The 21,325-nt window shown below is 39.3% G+C and overlaps 1 protein-coding gene across 2 annotated transcripts in view; it reads right to left on the bottom strand.

Moving 5' to 3' along the window:
* COL14A1 (collagen type XIV alpha 1 chain) overlaps positions 1-21,325 on the bottom strand; it is a 216,621-nt gene that overhangs the window by 86,718 nt on the left and 108,578 nt on the right. For both annotated transcript variants that reach the window (XM_032858416.1, XM_032858417.1), the window contains exons 24-31: positions 13,525-13,671; positions 9,536-9,592; positions 7,968-8,107; positions 5,214-5,337; positions 4,876-5,019; positions 3,717-3,881; positions 2,878-2,916; positions 2,583-2,721 (exon numbers count right to left, since the gene is read on the bottom strand). In XM_032858416.1, coding sequence (XP_032714307.1) covers positions 2,583-2,721; positions 2,878-2,916; positions 3,717-3,881; positions 4,876-5,019; positions 5,214-5,337; positions 7,968-8,107; positions 9,536-9,592; positions 13,525-13,671 — 955 coding nt within the window. The remainder of the gene's footprint in view (positions 1-2,582; positions 2,722-2,877; positions 2,917-3,716; positions 3,882-4,875; positions 5,020-5,213; positions 5,338-7,967; positions 8,108-9,535; positions 9,593-13,524; positions 13,672-21,325) is intronic.

The following is a 21,325-nucleotide window of genomic DNA, read 5'->3' on the forward strand; positions in this document are numbered from 1 at the left end:
TAGTAAGTGGATAAATTTGGGAATACGGGAATTCAGCATGAATTTAAAAATGAAAGTTTGATTTGCATAGATTAAAAATATTTCATTCATTTTATGTATTAGTTCATCTACTCATTCAACAAATATTGTGTGCCTACTACATGCCAGACATTGTAATAAATACATCTATGAATAAAACCAACAATGCTCCTATTCTTGTAGAAGCACTTAAATTCTAGCAGGATGAATTATATACAGTGTATCAGAGGGTAAACATGCCATTAAAAAAAGAAAGCAAGACAAATAGAGCAGTTCAATGGGGATTGGGAATGTTAGAATGTATTATTTTGTGGTGTTAATTAAAGTCATCACCACTAGCTTCAATTAGAAGGCTCATTGAGAGGGTTCCATCTGAGCAAAGGTTTATTGAGAAGGTTACATTTGAAGGAAACCTCAGAAGAGACAAAGACATCCAGCTAGTACAAAGACACCAAAGACATACTCCTGGTATGTCTGGAGAATGGACTGAAGGAGATAAGAGGTGAAGTCAAAGAGATGATAGGTACTGATAATGTAGAGCCTATGGTCCATTCAAGAGTTTTGACTTTTAATGCAAGGGGAATGGGGAATCATTGTCAGATTTTGGAGTGACATCATTTACATGTTCAACAAATCACTCTGACTGCTACTTGGAGAACAGACTCTGGAAAGGCAAAGGTCTGAGCAGGAAGACCAATTAGAAGCCTGGGGCAATGCACTTGGGAAGAGATGACAGTGCCCCATAGTGGGTGAAAGCCGTGGAGACGGTGAGAAGGCATAGACAATAGTATTCTTTGGGAAAGTATATGTGGGACATGACAGCAAGAGTCAAATTTTTTTGCCTGAGAAACTAGTTGGATGTAGTTGTCAGTAAGATGGAAAAGGTTGTACATGAAGCTGGTTGTGAAGCGAAGGTCAGCATACTCTTGTACATGCACAGTTTGGAATGCTTATTTAGATATCCAAGCAAGATGTCTAACACACAATGAGAAATGCTAGTCTAGCTACGGGGAAATGGGTCTGGATCAGAAACACAAATTTAGGAGTCATTGGCATGTTTGTAGAAGCGCTTAAATTCTAGCATAGACAATGCCGAACACGACTCAAAAGATCACCAGGGAATAGGTATAGACAAGGGAAACAAGAATGTCAAGGATCCAGGCCTAATCCCTGCAGCATGAAGAAGTGGAGGCAAGAAGAGGAGGCAGCATTTTATTGTCAATGCTGCATTAAGCCATTTATGTAGGCAGAAGCTTAAAAAGAGTGTGTGTCCCAGAAACCCAGGGAGGAGAGTGAATCCAGGAGGAGGAAGTGAGCAACTGTGTCAAATGCTGGGGACGGGTAGATTAAGATGAGGGCTGGGAGCCAGTGAATGGGTTTTGCAAGGTGGACAGCGTTGTGCACTGGACCAGCCATTCATTTCAGTGGGGTAGAGAGGATTTTCCCTTTGGCAGTTCTCATTTTTGGCTAGGACTCCATAGAAGGTTTTTCAAATATCCATTTTAATATTCATCTCTAGACTGTGGAAAAAGAAAACCTGCTAAAAGTTCACAGCAGGTGTTGGCGTTATCTAAAAGCACATATATTCTATAGGTCAAAGGCATTTTCAACAGTTTTCTAGAAAATGAAGCTATACCTCTAACAGCAAATATTTTACATTATTAATAGAAGTCTACTTATTTCAAATGTTATCCTCCCAAATGAAGCACAACAAAATATTTGGATAGTACTGTAATAGGTTAGAATTTAATAACTAATATTTTCAAAGAAGCTAGCAAAGCAACTTGCATATACATTTTTGGATAGATGAATTTAATACTAGAATACGATTTCTCCCATTGGTCTGTGCACAGGTGCACACTATGTCAACATCTGGACACTGAAAATGTTTCATGTTGGAATGCAAAATAGCAGAGAACATCATGAGAGATGATCCCTTGAACCAGGAATTTGCTATAAACGGGTCCAGAAATCCTATGTACACTATGAACTCTATAGCAATTAACATTATAAAAGATAATGTGGTTTGTACACACATCTGATACTACTCTTCTGCTACAATGGAGTTGCTGTTGTGACTTCTCAAAAATGAAAAATGAGCCGAATTAAAGGCACTAGCATGACAAGATTCAGGGTGTGGGCTCTGGGGCCTCATTGCCAGATGTCAATCCCAGCATTTTCACTAAACAAACCATGTGATCTCACTCAAGTCATTTACCTTTATGCTTCGGTTTCATTATTTCTAGAACTGAGAGAATAATAAATTTAAGGCACAGAGCTGTTTGGAGCTTTGAGTGAATTAAGGTGCATAAGCGCTTGGAACAATGCCTGGTATACGGTAGTGCTGGTAAAGATCAATTAACTTTATATATTTTCTCAGACTAAAGTTCAGCCAGCATCATGTGTGACTCTGATGTTTTTAAACAAAGACATCTAATCATTCACTCTTATCATCATGGAAAATCCTCCCGGGAACTATGACAGCATATGTCAAGTTGACATCATTTTCGCTTTGAGATACAATAACCAAGGACTGGCTTTACTGTCTTGCAAGGGAAACATACTTGGTTGGCTGGGAAACCAGGGCATCTTTATGAATTCGGTAACATGGATACACATTGAAGGTACCAGGCTCCATGGAAACCCCTTCCACAGATGAAAAATCCTTTTCAACCAAACCAAACATTTCCATCATCTTAAATCCTAAAGTGAGAGAGAGAGAGAGAGAGAGAGAGAGAGAAACAGACATTTTAGGATTTTAAATTTATAAAAATTAGTTTTTTAAAGATAAAAAAAAAAATTCTAGCTCTGTTTCGTATTTCCCAAACGTATTTGGAAAAAAACGTGATAATTGCATACCTGCGATATCAATGCCATCCTTGTACACCAGCGGGCAGGCTAGGAAACAAAACAAACAATATAAAACCCTAATTTAGATATTTCCCAAACATATTCTTTCCCCGTCCTGAGAACAGGAAACTAACATAATCTTTGCGGAAGTCAGCTGCGAAGGGAATCCAAACCATATGTGGCTATGGTTTTCTGTTTGGACGGATTCCTAAAGATTGAAATGCTCTCCCTCGGCCTGCTACCACCAAAAGGACACAGCTCCCTTCTACTCTCGTGGGTCTATTAAATTCTACAGTGGTCTCTTAAGGGCATGCATTGGGAGAAGTTGCATTTTAAAAGATTTTATTTATTTATTTGACAGAGAGAGAGAGAGATCACAAGTAGGCAGAGAGGCAGGCAGAGAGAGAGGGGGAAGCAGTTCCCTGCTGAGCAGAGAGCCCAATGCGGGGCTTGATCCCAGGACCCTGAGATCATGACCTGAGCCAAAAGCAGAGGCTTAACCCACTGAGCCACCCAGGCGCGCCAAGAAGTCACATTCTAATGGATGACTCCGATGAGCAGTCTTCCTACATTTTGAAAACCATTGGCTACAGCTGTTTAGGCAGAGTTGCTTTTACACCTAGACTCTCCTCTCTTGAGGGAAAGTTTGATCCACCGAAAACCCTAAACAGGGGAGAGCGGAGATTTATTTCCAAATGTTCAAAACCACAAAACTTAATGTCTGTGTAATAAACAGCCTGCGAGTCCATATTCTTTTCTCAGATCAAGATGGGACTCATTATTTAACTGGTATGAACTATTTCAGCCATTGAGCAACATGAGTTAAGTACAAATTCCAAAGAACTAACTTGCTGATGCGGTTTCGCAGACAAAAGTAATCAACTCATCTTCAATTTTCTTAAAGGCGTCAAAGTCATCCACAAAGAAGACGTGCCGTGAGCTGGGCTTGCTGCCAATGCTCACCAGCTCCGAGTAATCCGCGTCTGCCACTCCGACGGCGAAGATGCTGTAGCCTGCGGCAGGAGGGGAAGACGGGGCTGATTATTTTAAATGGCGCAAAATACAAAATAATGCAATGTAAGATGCGTCCCGGTGTTTAAAATGTGTTTATGAAGGAGACCTGGTGGGGGTGGAGAATTCATTTTTCACAGTCCATCAGAACTCTGCACGGGCACATGCCCCATGTGATAATTATTCCATCCTCCCCTAAGCCATTTTCCATTTTAAACAAAACTCAAGGTGGCCAATGCCCCCAATGACTGCTTAAGATGAAATAGTTGTTATCAGAGGAATATTTTTATGCTATATATGTCTAATAATCATTTAAGGTTTAGGGGATAAAGTGTAATTGGGACAGAGAAACTTTATCTCAGGGTTGTTTTTTTTTTTTTTAACATGTAAAACCTGAGATATTAACAGATTAGCAGGCTGAGGTGGGTCATGGTTCCACGCTTGGCAAATAAATGTTCAATTACTGTTTGCCAGGCAGGTCTTAAAAAATATAGTCTTCGTGATAATTCTATGAGAATCTCTATTTTACAGATGAGGAGGCTGAGGAGTTTCTGTGATCGGTTCCCTCCCTGGCCCTTCAGGATGGTCCTTTTCACAGTATTGGTCTTAATTACTATAATTTCCTATATAGGGCCTTCTGTATGTAACAAAAGTATTGGAGAAAATACAGCCTGGTGGTGGGTAATGTGGAGGGCACGTATTGCATGGAGCACTGGGTGTGGTACATAAACAATGAATTCTGTTACACTGAAAATAAATAAAAAAAAATAAAAAAATTTAATAAAAAGAAAACAGCAAAATATTAGATTTGTAAGTCGAAAATTTTTTTAAAAATCACATTTTCTAGTTAATATTAAGAAAGGTTTTGATTAACTATTAAGAAAGACTTAGAAACATTTAAGTCATTCTGATGTGGCTGATAAATTTGTATTCAGAAAGCAATAGTAACGGTGCTATCCGTGGCTCACCATTTGATGGCATCGGTGTGAAACTTACCATTTGATTGCATCTCCCCAGAGATTTTGTTCACGTCGTCTTGTGACCTTCCATCAGTTATAACCACGATGACCTTTGGGATTCCTCTTCTGGTCCCTGATTCTGCAGTGAACAAACTATCTCGGACATGCTTGATTGCTTTTCCTGAAACAGAGGAAGGCAACTGTTCAATTTCATTCCTCCTTTGGTTTCACTGGGGAAAGGAAGGCAGAAGTTCTTAGATCAGTGAAACATCTTTTCAAAAAATCTATATTCTTATGCCTCCAAAAAGTCATTTCAATAATTACTAATGAGGACTTACTTTGAGTCTTTGCTTTTGTTCTTTTTGTTGTTCTCACCTGTTTTTGTATTTCCTCCTTTGTATGAAATACGTTTAATTGCATCAAGAAGGGTCTCTTTGGTGTTGTAGGCATTGAGTTTAAATTCTGTTCTGGGGTCGTCAGTGAACTGAACCATCGCTACCTGGGGAGAGACAATGTGTTAGTGTTCACATATGTACAGACTTCCTCCAGCGAGCCCACACAATGGCACGATTAGACCTACAATTTTAATTTCTTTTTTAATCCAAACCACAATTTCCTTGGTTTAAAATTTCACAGAGGTTGCAGAGCAAATCTGACCACACATTAAATAGATCTTTTATTCTCTAAGTATTTTTCAGGAAGCAGGTTATTTTTAAATAATTTCTCTCAGTCTCATAACAATCTCTTCCCAAAGTATGTAGGCCTTTTGCTACCTTGTTTGACAGATGGGTGAAAAAAAAGCAGTCCTGTAATTTGACAAAGGTCAGAGAATGGGAGGTGGATTCTTTCCAAGGACATCCTCATGAAACAAACCTGTGAACTAATTACTACTGTTTCACTGTTTTACACAGGAGAAGACAGAGGCATTCAAAGTCACGTGCCTTGCACAAAATCCCAAGATTTTGGGATTCTTGACGGAACCCACAGTTGAAGCCAAGTAAATCCTACTTTAAAATCCATGTTCTTTTTTTAAAGATTTTATCTATTTATTTATTTATTTAGAGAGTGAGTAGAGGGGCAGAGGGAGGGTGAGTGTCTCAAGGAGACTCCCCGCTGAGCTCAGAGCCGGTGCAGGGCTCCACCTCAAGACCCTGAGATCATGACCTCAGTCAAAATCAAGAGTCAGACACCCAACTGACTGAGCCACCCAGGCACCCCCAAAATCTATTGTTTAACCACTACAGTACAAGCCTTCTTGGCTTCATTTCCTATAGCTTGCTTTTCTTCCAGTGCAATTGGGGGCCATCTTTGATTTACTGGTTTTTTTTGTTTGTTTGTTTGGTTTTCATGGGAGGGAATAAATACAGCATCTTCAAAGTGCTTTCTTTGACTGTGTGAGCCTTCAGCTGCCACCAGCTTTCAAGGGCCATTGCTGCCGATGTCACCATCTCTAGGGAACCACATCTGACCCCTCTATACAAAAAAATTCCTCCTTCCCCGAAATGCCTCAACACCTACTCTATTTTTCTCTTACGGTTTCCTTCATATCCAAATTTTCCCAGGCATCCCTCCATGATACATTCTGAATCTGTTCCTACCCATGCATCTCCTTGCTACCACCCATGCCCAGGCCTCCAGCTCATCTCAGCATTGGACTATGGTCTCTCTGTGTCCACTCTTACCCAGGTTACTCTTCATGCTCCACAAAGCAGTCAGAATGACCTTTTTAAGAAAGCAAATCAGATCTTCTCTCCTCAAAACTTTCCAGCGGCAGGGGCGCCTGGGTGGCTCAGTTGGTCAAGCGTCCGACTCTTGGTTTTGACTCAGGTCATGATCTCAGGGTTGTGGGATGGAACCCCACATGCACTCCGTGCTCAGCCGGGAGTCTTCCCTGCCCCCCACTCCTGTGCATGCATTCTCTCTCTCTCAAGTAAATACATAAATCTTAAAAAAACACCAAAACTTTCCAGTGGCTTCCCACTACATTTATGGTAACATCAATTCCTTCAGTGGTTCATGAAGGCCAAGATGGTCTGGTTTTCTCTTTTTCTTCCAGCTCTTTCCAACCCTCCTCCCCTGCCATGCTCATCCACTGTGTTCTAGCCACAAGTTTTAGCATCTAAAGCCTCAAAATTCATTTTCATCTTGGGTCCTTTGCACACACTATCTTCCTTTTCTGCAAATTCTACTCTCAGCATTCTCTACATCATTCACATCTCAGTTCAAAGGCCACCTTCTCAAAGAGGTCTTTGTTGACAACCCAATTTAAAATACCCCCCCCCGTTTAAAATAACTTTCAGTGAATTTAAAATCACATAACTGTTTTCATAGCTTGCATCTCTACCTTGTGAATGTATTTGTTGTCTATTTTTCCATCTGTTTCTCATCCTCATCCTCTCCCTGACTTTAAGATTCTGAGTACTCTGAAACTGGGGACATTGTCATAAGCATTATGACAGTATTCTACCTGACCAGGTAAAGTACTTATTGAGAATAAATCCTCAATAAATTTTATTTGACTGAATGGATAAATAAGGTTTATATTTTATGTGTTTCTTGATCTATAGGAATTTATGGCCATAACCTTTCTCTTTTAAGATTTTAATGTCCTTGAGGACAGAGAAAATATTGGATTTATCCTTAAAGGAGCTACTCTAAAAGAAACATCTACTGGGGTGCCTTGGTGGCTCAATGGGTTAAAGCCTCTGCCTTCAGCCCAGGTCATGATCTCAGGGTCCTGGGATTAAGCCCCATATTGGGCTCTCTGCTCAGCGGGGAGCCTGCTTTCCCCCTCTCTCTCTGCCTGCTGCTCTGCCTGCTTGTGATCTCTCTCCCTCTGTCAAATTAAAAAAAAAGAAAAAGAAAAAGAAAAAAGAAACATCTACTGATGTGGCCATTCTAACCTTTCTTAGTTTGCTGAACTCAATAGCTTTTTAAGGAACAGCATCTTCTCAAACTCTATCAGGCATCAGTAAGCTGCTTCCAAACCCAGACTGGTCTATCCTCCCATTTAGGGTCAGAACTGATCACTGATATATTGCCCACATCAACTGACAAGTAGCCATAACAATAGCTTCGGATAACTTTTTAATGCACAGAATGAATTAGAGATTGTTCAGTTAGCCTTACTTGAGTTCCGTCTGCACCGATCTTGTTCAGGGCTCCAACAGTGCTGTACAGAAAGTTAATGATCTTATTGAAATTTTCATCTCCAATACTCCAGGATCCATCCACCATAAATACCAGATCCGCCTTGGCAGCTCTGCACACTGAAGAATAGGAATGACATTTGAATTAGAGATAAGAGGAAAACATAGTAGTTATTACAACCAGCAAAGCATATGATGGTTTCCTTCTGGTAACTACATTTCTCTCCCAAAGGAAAGGTATAAATCACATTCTAAGCTCTTGCTCATTATACTTCCTGACAATCATCTCTTTCCTGTAGTCAAGGAGGAACTTGACTTCATGACGGAGAAGTTTTTATCAAACATGTGGAATTAGGGAGGGAAAAAAAATCCACCAATCTCAGCCCCTCAAAATGGAAAATGAAAGAATAGAAAAATGAGGAACCAAAGTGATTTATAATAGAAATAGAAATAGAAAATGAAAAATAGAAAATGAAAGAATGGAAAAATGAGGAACCAAAGTGATTTAGAGACATAAGTAGCAACACTCTCTTGTACCCACTTATTAGAAGAAAGTCCAAGCTACTACTCTAGGTATCCTATCCTCTGCTTATTGAGTCAGTGACTTCAGAGAGATTCAAATTCAGAAGGAAGGCACAGGACATAATGGAAGCAGATTAATCTACTGGCTTAATTCCAGCTTTGCTCTAAAATTCTGTCTATGCTTTTCTGCCGCCCATTGGTACATGTAAAAAAATGTATGCTAATGCTAGCCCAGGGAGACTATTATCAATAGTTATTACTGATACCAAAATAGCAAGCAAAAAATACACCAACAAAAGGCCACTCCACCCAAAGCACTTTTCAGTAGTCCTTTGTTGGTATCCTGTGCTGTTTGAGATTATCTATGCCTGTCTTCCCCTTTGTAGTGTGGATCATTGTGGTTGACTGTTTTATAATGAAATAAACAACTTACTCTTCAGTAATCTGAATCTTTCAATCTTAGGCCAGTTGCACACAAATATTCTATGAGATAATGTGCCTTTTTCTTTTCTCTAGGAAAAAAAATTTCACTTGGTTTTTGTTTTATTAAGTGCAACTTCATCCCCTTAAAGCTATTTATAATATAGACTAAACCGTCTCCAGGTGAGGTCATACTCCAGGGACAATAAGGATCTGGTAAGGTTGTTCTTCTAAGTTCTGCGATTATAAAATTTTACAAATTTGTGGTTTGAATTTAGAGCTGAAAGGGATCACAAGATCTGCTAATTCTAAGCTTATTAGAGAAAATGCGGTCCTCTGTTACTGAAGAAACATGAAATCAAGATTAGATCTCAACTTTGAAATGAGAGCAAAGTCTATGTGAAAATATACTCAAAAGGAAAATTTCCGTAATAAATCCAAGAAAAAAATACATCCAAAGGCACGAAGGGATTACCTCTGAGATATGAAATTGTGTTCCTAATTTTCTTCCTTGTACCCTTTTCTACTTTTTAATGTTTGCTTAATAAACAAAAGCAACAGAAAACCCGAACCTAAAATCACAGCATTATCGTATTATCCTTTTACCTTCTTTTGCTGGTGGAATGGTTGGAGGAAAAGTAGGTGGCTGGGTAGGAGGTGACTCTGTAGAGGGAAAAGGAACATGGATTAGCCCTCATGTCCGTGGTGAAGAGAGGGAGGTCATAGAGTAATCATTCTTCAGCAAAGTCAATGAGCTTCACCGTTGTCTTCTTGGAGAATTTAGGGAAGTTAGTGACTACTATACATTAGCCACGGCCTGTGAAAACTGGCTCCATCTTTCCCCTAAAACTCAGACTGAAAGCTTGAAATACCATTTTGCCACAATTCAGTTTACCCAGCAGGAGTCAATGTAATCAAACTGTCGACTACAAAGTGGTTCTGATGGTGATTTAAGGCACGACTTGCCAACCCATTTCAGATTAGTCTCGGGCTGCTTTCACACACATAATAAACTTCGTTTCTATTCTGCCTGAGGACTGACCATCAATCCTTGTTCAATAACACTTTCCCCCTTCTCACCCTGCATCCCCAGGATGTGGTCCCCAGTGGAATCTGATTTGCCCTCTCTTCTGCTCAGATTCTATTTGGAAAACTTCCAGTCTTGAGGACCAAACAGCAAGACATTGGGAGGCCACCATGTGTCCAGATCAGTCCAACCTAGCTGATGAGGGTTGAGAAGTTCATGGAATATGCAAAGTGTGGTTGGCCAAAGGAAGAGGGGGTAGGTACATGAGAGCTGTGACTTTCACAGCAGTTCATGTGGCAAAGAGCAAGGAAATTATGGCATCACTAGGTAAGCATCCTAAAGGTTACTATATTCTTTTCTTGTTCTTATTTGGCTCTAAAAAGTTAAGAAAAACTGAGAAAACTCTTTTTATTTCCCAGATTACTATGAGGGAAAACTCTCAACCAATTAGAGCCGTTCACTCTGAAACAGGTGAGCACCAATTGGCTGGAAAGATCTGAGTTCAGGCAGACTGATTCCTTGGTCAGGAATGTAATAAAGGGGATTCCTTCACTGGCAGGAAGGTTGAGAGATATGAATTTTAATTTTAAGGCCTCTTCCAATTCTAAGAGGCAATAAAATATAATTCTTTGAGTAAAATAATTTGACATTTTAAAAAATGAGGGAACTATATATTACCGATATGGAAAAATGTTTGAGATTCATTAGTATGTGAAATGAAGCAAGTCGCAGAATACCATGCTATGATCCTATTTGTGAAATGTCGAGAAATCTATCAGATATATATGTATCTGATCTATATCAATATATCTCTATATAGATATAGATTAGATAGATAGATAGATAGATAGATTAGGGAGAATTTTTTGAAGGAGACAAAGCTGTTACAAATGGGTACTTGTGGAAAGGAAGACCAGGGAAAGAGGGAAGTCAACTAAATACTTTTTCCCTTCTGTTCCATTATTATCTATCACTTTTATTTTTTAAAGGCAATTTTTTTTAAAAGATTTTATTTATTTGAAACAGAGAGATCACAAGTATGCAGAGAGGCAGGCATAGGGAGAGAGAGGAGAAAGCAGGCTCCCTGCTGAGCAGAGAGCCCGATGCGGGCCTCGATCCCAGGACCCTGAGATCATGACCTGAGCCGAAGGCAGAGGCTTAACCCACTGAGCCACCCAGGCACCCTAAAGGCAATTTTTGAAGATAAAAAGTGCCAAAAGTATAATAAAAGTGAGAAATCTTAATACCAAAACCAGGACTGTAAAACTTTCTTGAAAGCACCATAAAATCCTTCTAAAGCCAGATGTATTTATCTTAAAATCTGTGGAAGTAGTGGGTCATCTTTATAATGGGTCCATCTTCTTTATTGTGGGAAATTGAAGTATATCCTAAGTTCTAAGTCCTAGGAACCAAATCAGTGAGAAGCAAAGGTCAATGTGTTTGGGCAGAACTTCTGACCAAAGACTCTTTTGGGTAGGAAGAACCACAATGAACTGGTGACATATGCTTATATCCTCTATGTGGCATATAGATGGTTCCTATCGTCAGTATGCGAGGGGCTGTCCCATAGAAGAGGGAGCAGTCTTGATCTGCATTGATTCAGAGGGTTGAACTAGAGCCAGTGGGTAGAAGCTACCAGAAGACAGATATTCCCAACATAAGGGAAGTACATCAAACAGAGCTAACCCAATTAACTCGGGATGGGTAGTTAAGACTTGTGGAGTTAAGGTTAAGGGATGCTTAAGTAGGCCAGGGATCATAAACTCAAATATTTTTAAAGGTCAGGCAAGTAACAAAAATGAGCAAAGAACCTGCCTAAACATTAAGGAGAAGCAAACTTGAGAGCACATATACTGTGTAAAAAAGACAGCAGTTGGTCTCAGCAGATTGGCACCACAATATGTGTGTCCTGGGTTGTCAACTCTTTCAGACTTTCACCAGACTCTTTAAAGCCTGGGTGGGGTGAATGTATGGCTCAGAGACAACCTATTTCACGGTGATATCTAACCCATGGCCATCAGTTTGTGACTTCTAAGGAGATAGCCATGGTGATATTGAATACTTGCTCAGTAAGATACAGGTAGAAAAGTTCCTCAACAGGTTGTCCTGGATCTTTACCACCACCACACGGGATAAGAGAGCAAGTATTTCATTTCTATTGCTGAGCAAAAAGCAGCTCAGAGATGTGGAACTGTTTGAGGCCACGATGTTAGAAAGGGTCCCAACCAAGTCTGTTTGACTCGAAATCTTGTGCATTACCAGGCCCGTAGTAACTTCAAAATGCTGTGATCCTCTATCTACAAAACAAAATTCTAATCAGCCATAAAAAGAAACATACTACTGACACATCCCACAACATGAATAACCTCAAAAACACATGCTAAGTGAAAGAGGGCAGATGTATCTTTGGAATGTCCAGAAAAGGTAAAATGTCTAAGAAAAGAAAGCAAATAGCCTGGGACTGAAGATGGGACAGAGGAGTGTGAATGAGTATGAACGAACTCCTTGGGTTGATGGAAATGTTCTACAAATGGATTGTGGTAATGATCAACTCTTTAAATGTACTAAAAATCATTGAATTGTACATTTAAAATAGGTGAATTTTATGGTCTATAGATTATCCCTCAAAACTACATGCAATATAAAATGTGAAATATTTTAGTGTTAGGAAATAAATCTTCATGTCAGAAAAAAATTGCATGATGCCATTTATTATGCTTTCACTGTCTATTTTTGAAGGTCACACATTGCTGATGATTTCTTGCTGCCTGTGCCAGATCAACTGAAAGACCTATACATAGACAGAACTTTCCAAATGTCAGATATATGACAGAGGGGCCACCAAGAAAACCCATCACCCACCACCTATTCAGATAAAATCCTCAGGGACATCTAAGTTCCAGATACTGAGTGAAGCACACAAATTTCCCCAGAATTCACTACAATCAAAACCATTTTCCTGTTAGTGGCCTTTACGTCAGGAATCTTTGATTAAAATCCATTCCAAGAAGTTCACACTCTCCTTGGTCTTTAGAACATGTAAAAAGTGCTTTGTTTTAATTTTATACTTTGCCTTTCCCTTCAGTACATCAGATCTGCAGCCAACTTGGAAAAAGTGCAAGAGCCTCTTAAGTAGGGAATAACTCGAGGGTCAGCCATTCGGAACGTCTTGGCTCCATTCCCGCCTCATAGCTGTGGTAATATGCCATTGTTTGAATGTCAGGACCCGGTCCTTAAACTTCATTTCACACTCTGCATACCACAAACGTTCCTTATGGATATAGATCACAAAAAAGGTCATTGTTTCAAGCCCTTTGCTATCATATGGCCTTACAGTCCTTTGTGAGACATATGGAGGATGGAAAAAACCCATACAGATGACATCAGTGTGCCATATGCAGTGAATTATGGGACCGGAGAAGAGGAAGAAAACTTGTATTACAGATATCCCTGGGCAGCAAAAGCTAACATTTTTCTAAATGGAATAAAGTTTTTGAACCAAAACAGGATGCCTAAAATACTATTTGTCCATGGAGACAGGGAGCAGGAGAGGACACACTTGACTTACGTGTTTTTTCCATTATGCTGACACTGGGTCCCTCGATCTCCTGAAGCTTTGTGTAAACACTGATTTTATATTCTGAATCAGGCTGAAGTCCATAGAAGCAATGCCTGGTTGTCCCTCCACCCACAGTGGCTTCTTGCTTTTTTGTGTCTATAATAAAACAAAACATACAGATGTGAAATTTTTAAAAACAGCTATCGGTAGACGATTTGCTTCTAAAATGCTTAATATGCATGGCCTACAGGACGAATTATACTTTTTTGGTCTGTACCTTTTTCTAAAGAGTTAATACATCCACTGATTTTTTTAAAATAACTGAAAATCACATTTTCATATGTTCAAAAATGAGAATAAAAGACTCTTGAGATCAACCCTTTAATGGAAAATTATTAGTGTATGTAATTGTGTGCGCATGTCATAATTGATCTTTTGGACAGGTGTGGAGGTGAGCATATTTGCTTTTTAAAAGCTAGAATATTCTTGGGACGCCTGGGTGGCTTAGTTGGTTGGACAACTGCCTTCGGCTCAGGTCATGATCCTGGAGTCCCGGGATCGAGTCCCACATCGGAGTCCCGGGATCGAGTCCCACATCGGACTCCCAGCTCCACGGGGAGTCTGCTTCTCTCTCTGACCTTCTCCTCGCTCATGCTCTCTCTCACTGTCTCTCTCTCAAATAAATAAATAAAATATTTTTTAAAAAAAGCTAGAATATTCTTTTATCAACATGGTTCTCCAGAACAGATAGCCAATTATAAACTGACAAAAAGACATATCCTTTTGGTCCCATACAACTTACTACCACGCAACAAGAAGCCCTTCCTGGCAGTGGCCTAAGAATATAGGTATGGCACGGTGGCTGGCTAGCTCGGTCAGGAGAACATGAGACTCTTAATCCTAGGGTGGTGAGTTCAAGCCCCACACTGGGTGTGGAGCCTACTTAAAAAAAAATAAAAATATAGGTATGGAGTTAGGGATTATAGAACTCTAGGTAGTTCTGCCTATGGATGAAGAGGTATGTTTCCAGGATCCCAGAAGCTTCATCCAGGGGTCCAGACTATTTTCGGAGCTGCCACAAATGCAGGCAAGAGTTTGAAGTGGCACTGAGATAGCCAGGAAGTCCCCAGAATGCTCAATTTCCAGCCTTCATTTCTAAATGTTACTCATGATTTCTTTTAATGGCAATGATGACTCTTGGGGAGCTCAGAGAAGGCTGGATCCACTCTGAAAATCATTTTCTTTTCTTCTCTCTCTCTCTCTTTTTAAGATTTTATTTATTTATTTGACACAGAAAGAGAGAGTATAAGTGGGGGAGCAGCAGGCAGAGGGAGAAGCAGACTTCCCGCTGAGCAGAGAGCCCGACGCGGGACTCGATCCCACAACCCTAGGATCATGACCTGAGCTGAAGGCAGCCGCTTAACCCACTGAGCCACCCAGGCACCCCTGAAAATCATTTTCTGTTCTTTCAAAATCATAACTGAGTAAGTACGTCCTGTAGAACTGTTTCCCAACTCCCAGTTCCGAAGTTCTTTTTGTTCTACCCAAAAGGCAGTCATGTCCAGCCATCTCCACAAAGGACCTTCTCTTTCTAGTCTCCATGGCAGAAGCACAAAGAACCAAGTAGACCCAGTTTAACCGTTGGCCACTTTACAGCAAGATTTTTTGCCTTCCTGGAGAAATTGATGCTGACTCTTGGGTCTAGAGTCTAGGGTAGTTGGATTAAGTATATTCATCATTTTCTAAGGGCTTACTGTGTGCCAGGTCCTGTGCTGTGCATTTCGTGAAACAACAAAAAGAACGATAATGATAGCCAATATTTAATGAGCATTTGTCACGTGCCAGGGACTAGTCTAAAGGTTTTATATGTATCGACTCATTTGATCCTTATAATGTATAATTATCCCCAATCTAAAGACAAGAAACCGAAGGCCAGAAAAGTGAGTCACCTAATCAAGTCCACATGCTAAGTAGCAGAACTGAAACTGAATTCAGAACTCTAAATCACAGTCTCAGAAGACACGGCTGTAATTTCCACTAATACATCATAAAATAGTGGAAGTCACATGTAACGGTTTTTCTAAATAAAGCAGTTTGAGAACTGCGGCGTACATAGGAAATTAAGCAAATGTGATAGCTAGCAGAGATCACAGAAGGGTCCCTGATGATTCAGTGCGTGATCTCGCCACGGGATAAAGCTCTTTGTTGGGCAGCTTTGATTACGGAGGGGTTTCAAATGGATTTTCTTCATTGACATAGAGTGTTTCTTGCTTTGTTTTCCTTTCTTTTTTTTTTTAACCACACGGATAGTTGGTTAAAAGGAAGAATCACTACTACCATGAAAAGAACAATTATTTAAAAAGCTCTAGGGCATCTGGGTGGCTCAATGGGTTAAGCGACTGCCTTGGGCTCAGGTCATGATCCCAGAGTCCTGGAATTGAGTCCCACATGGGGCTCCTTGTTCAGCGGGGAGCCTGCTTCTCCCTCTTTCTCAACCTGCCTCTCTGCCTACTTGTGATCTCTCTCTGTCAAATAAATAAATAAAATCTTTTTAAAAAATATATGAATAAATATACATATCAATAGAAGCATGGAAAGCAACTGAAAAAAATTCACTACCCATTCATGATTTAAAAGAAACTCAGCAGGGGGCCTGGGTGGCTCAGCAGGGAGTCTGCTTCTCCCTTTGACCTCTCCCTTTCATGCTCTTTCTCACACACTCTCTCTCAAATGAATAAATAAAATCTTAAAAAAAAAAATAAAAAGCTCTAGATTGAGATTTATTTCACCCATAGTTTGCATCTGTCTACTTAATGCTTTACAGAGCTTTATTTCTAGGAATTAAAAAACCTGTGTTAAAAACTACATTGATTGAACACATTAAATATATTATCTAATGGTTAAAAAGAATTCCTTCAAAATGTTCATTGCAGTTTATTAAATATAAACAAAATATAGAAAGCTTAAAAATAGAACAATATAAAATATAAAAAAATGTCAAGTAGTAATTTTTCTGTTTCAAATGTATAACACCTATTAAATTTCAATCTATATTTTAATATATGTTGGAACAAAACATATATCTATTACAACACACATATATCAGAACGAATAGGACATATGTCATTTAAAATTTGTCTACGGACAAAATCCTCTTTTAAAAATATAAATAAGATTTTTAAAAATGTAAATAAATTAAAGCTACTTGTTAAATGGAATTTGAATTTTTTTTTTTAATTTTTATGACTGAGACTACAAAGGAGTTACAAAAGTGAACTTTATAATGTAATCTTTAGTAATATATTTGTTTAGAATGAATTAAGGTCTACTTTAAAATTTTTCCTATCATATATACTACCAAATGATGAAATATAAAAAAAGAAAATGGTTCAGTTGCTTGTGATATTACATTTCACTGTGACAAGAATTTGATAAGTGAGAAAATGTTTATAAACCCTGCACTCTGCTTTGCTCATGTCCAAGTTCAATCTGTGGTTCCTAGGCTCAAGACTCCATACGAACTCCTTCTTTCCAACTTTACCCACAACTTTGGAGCCTCTTGGAAGCTTTTGTGAGTCACCTGTAAAACAAACATTCTATGGCATGGATATTAATCCATCTCCATAAAAACTTCCAGGTACTCTCCAGGAATCAATTCTAGAAAGTGCTTTTCTGTCATCTCTATTTGTCATGGATACTCATGCACTTTATAGACCCTCAATAATAGAATATAAATGAATTTTACTGCTAAACCAACAAAAAAAATTCAAAACATTGGAGAACTGGAATAAGCACATAAAATTATTGGGAGACAGTATTGCTTTAATTCCCAATAAAAACAAAGAGGGGTTACATGAATGGGGATGTATCCATGTTGCTTTTGGCATGTGTGACTTAAGTCTAATGGCTTTGACTTAAAGGAAAACATTTAGACTGATCAAATGATGACTAATTTCCTCAACCCCTTGTGCCCAAGGCAGGGAGTCAATTTATTTTTTTGGAAAAGGGGAAGAAATTCTGTCTTTGTGCCTTCATTCTTATGAAGCAAGGCTAAATACATTGTCTGGGTTGTTATTCTGCTAAGTAATGATGCCACCAGCTTGACTCACCAAATGCCCTATGAGTAGCTACTGAGATCCATAAGCAAAGAATATCCAGGATCTAGAATACTCTGCTGGAATTTTGTGATAGAAATATTTTCAGTCCCCAGGTCTCTCAAATACCCTGACCCACAATCATAATGTCACTGCTTCAAAAAGCTTAATCTTGAGACTATGTTTTGTTTCATATTGTCTTTTGCTTTGGATCTGTTTTCTGATAAGGTAGGTCCTCCACTATTCTGTCATTCTTGTTTGTCAATGATACCACAAAACTGGCATTTCAACCCCCAAAGACAGAAGACAAGTTGAGCATCCTTTGAAGCCTTCCTTAAGCAGTCCAGAAAGAAATTCACCAAGTTGTGGAGATTAGGAAGGGAATAAAGTATTTGGGACCATGTAGAATCTGAATATGTGAAGTGAAAGGGAAATGCTATACCCAGCGTTGGGTGCCAAGTCAACTCAAAAGTAGCTGGAGAAAGAGACAGAATGCCAGAGAACCAATGGAGAAACGATGGAGAACAGAACCAATGGAGGGTCTCATGGGGTTCTAAGCCACCCAAGACCAGCCAAAAGTCTCTGACTTTGGTCTGTCCTACCATTAACCCAAAGCTCACAATTTAATTTGGCAAGTAGATGAGTGACTCAAACACAGATTTATTTCAGTCTCTCCTGAAAGGACCTCATCCTTCTGGTAATCTTTCTTTCTTCCTTTCTTTTTTTTCTTGGCTATAAAAAAAGTCATAATATTTATGTGAGTAGAGGACATCTGTTGTTTTTGCCTGTTTTGCATCTATTTCCTCCTTCTTTGAATCTCTTCTTCCCCAGTCTTGGTCTTTATGATTTGAGAACTCAATAACAACCTTCTTCTCCTCCAGATACAGGGATGAGAGACAACCAAGTCTGACCAGTCAGCTTATTTCATGCCCTTGAACTCAGTGACAGATTTAGGGGCGTGTGACCAAAGCCAAGCCAATATGACTCAGTTCCTGGACTTTTGTTGGAATAATTGAGAAAGAGAAGCTCTCTTTTCACTCAGAGACTGGTTAAGCTGTAAGTGGGGAGGGTGTCATTCTGAATCTGATTGGGGCCAACTCCGAGAATCTGGCTGAGCATAGGCACAGAGCAGAAGAGAGCAAGACTCAGTCTTGATGGCATTGTTTGAACACTTAGATCCAGATGGGCCTGGTGTTCCAAACTTCCCAGTGTATTAGTCAATTAATTGACCCTTTGCCTAACTCCCTTTCATCTGCATTGCTACCATTTACAAACAAACCCGAACGATACAGCCTGACTACTTCATTCACAAAAACCTTGGAAATTTGTAGGTATTCTCTCAGATAAAAGCCCTAAAAAAAGTAATTTTAGAGAAACTCAAGCCCAGAGAAGTTGACCAGCAATTATGGTTAAAACAGGGGTCTCTCCACTGACTTCATCTCAGAATACAAATGCACATGACTAGACCATGGGGACTATGTTTAAAAAAGAGAGAGAGAGAAATAAATGGAAAAATTTACCTGTCAAACAGTAGGAATTTGTCAGAAGCATTCAAAAATAGGTCACTCTGGAACAAAGCTTTTCTCTATCACTTATAAGAATAAGATCCCATTTCTATGTCTCCTCTGGAGTGGAAGGACTAACATTTCTGCCCAGGCAGCATATGGAGCTGGGGGTTGGGTGGGGGGGGTGAGGGTGGGGTGGAGGATGGGGAAGTGGGGGGGGGTCGGGTGTGTGTGTGTGGGGGTGGGGGTGGTTTACGAAGTTAAAACAAAGGGGATTCGGAAACTCCTCTCTCTGTGGAAGTATCTGCATCTGACCAGAAGTCCTCCAAAGGCACCAGTCAGGATAAAGGTTGCATTTCTTTTTTAAATAAAGGAACTCAACCTAAAATCAAGCTCAAGAACAGATTTCTGGCTGCCAGAGGCAGGAGTTGGGGGTGGGGAGTATTGTAGGACAAATTGGTGAAGGAGGTCAAATGTTAAAAAAAGAGGAAAAGAAATGCAACCAGTACTTCTCTACTCAAGAGTAGGAAGACTATTCCTTGATCTAAACTATATGTTAAAATATTTAAACCTACTCCCTACTGCTCTCCCTACCCCCAACACCCCTCTTTGAGGCTGTGAATTAGAAACTGTTGCTGTCCGTTAATTAATATTACTCAGTTAGACAATTGGCTGGATGAGATATAAGCTAATTGGGCTCGTAAATCTCGCAGCTGTAAATGTTGACGAAAAATCAATTGAGCAGCACTTTGTTCATTCTTGTTTAATTGAGGCTATCAAAGCTCAGTTGAAGAGGTTTTTGGCAGCCTGGAAATAACACTGATGAAGTACAAGTTGTCCCCACTTGAAGATAAGAAGGAAATGTGGACTCCTTTTTTTTCTTTTTCTAACAAAGGTCTTGGCTTCAGAAAGAGCTTTTTGAGGTTTTAGACTACCAGATCAATGTTATCAGACCCATCCGTCATATCCTCTGATAAAAATCCGAGAGCTAGTTTGCAAAATGCTAAAGACATTTAATTTAAAAAAGACAGAGCTCACGGATTCCATTGACAGAGGCAGTTTTGATATATCTTTTTGTCAGTCTATGTAATTTTTATGAAAGACAATGAACATCCGTAGGAACCTAGGTCCCTTCATCTCAACTTCTTAAATGATATAAAAGGTTAAAAAAATTGTGGGATAGTTTGGGAGTGTGATTTTTATCCTTAGTATTTTTTTTAAAAGGCCTAACAAATACCACGAAATGTCAACCTTTCTATATGAAAATGTGAATTAACTGGTTTTATAAAGATATATGAAACATAGCTCAAGATTTTATAGTTGTTTCTCAAACAATTGCATGGTTTTCATATGCTTTTGCTTAAACATCCCATAAATCATATTAAATACAACCACAAAATCCCCATGACTTGTTCTGACTTTGCCTTACTCACTGTTTATTCCTGAATAAAGCCACTCCTGTATGTTCAGTCATGCCATGCTAAAGGGATCCTTATAGGATCACACACAGGGAATCAAGGAATTAGTGGTTTAGCACGTCTCTTGGGACACTGTCTTGGCTGGGGTTGGCAGGAGTCTCTCCTTGTGTTGCTTATGTTCTAGTCTCACATTCTCCTTATATTTCCAAGTGCCCTCACCGCTCTACTAATCTGTGCTTTCCACTCTCTGGATTGGATCCAAAGTGAGATTTCTGTACTTTGGATGTAGTTATACCCAAGATATGGGCTACTGAGCCCAGTCCCCTTTAGACCCTAACATTAGCTCCTCCTGATTTTTTAAATGAGGAAACCATGATCGTTTGTCTATTAAGAAATTTTTTTTTACCAATTTCATTACTCAATTTGGAAGATTAGACAAATCACTTGGGATTCTCCAGTGTCTCTAGATTCCCTCCCAAATAACAAGATATATCTTTTCTACTGCTAATACAAATTGGGTCAAAGTAATTTTCATTATTTGTTCTCATCTTCTGAATATTATCCAAGCTGATAATGTGAAAACAGGATTAACAGTCCCTAAAAACTCACTTTTTGGGGATCAAGCTCTTGTTGTTGCTCTTGAAACTTGTAATTGAAATAAACAGACATTTTTAGTATTTCAACTTTGAAACTAAGTCCCAAATTACAGATGTACCTGAGAAAGGTAATGCTGGAAAACCTGCCCATGAGGGCATAAATATGTTAAACCATCTCCTGAATGAGTTAGTTGTTC

This window comes from Lontra canadensis, unplaced genomic scaffold (genome assembly GCF_010015895.1).
Source record: "Lontra canadensis isolate GAN:19392208 unplaced genomic scaffold, GSC_riverotter_1.0 scaffold15, whole genome shotgun sequence".
NCBI lineage: Eukaryota > Metazoa > Chordata > Mammalia > Carnivora > Mustelidae > Lontra > Lontra canadensis.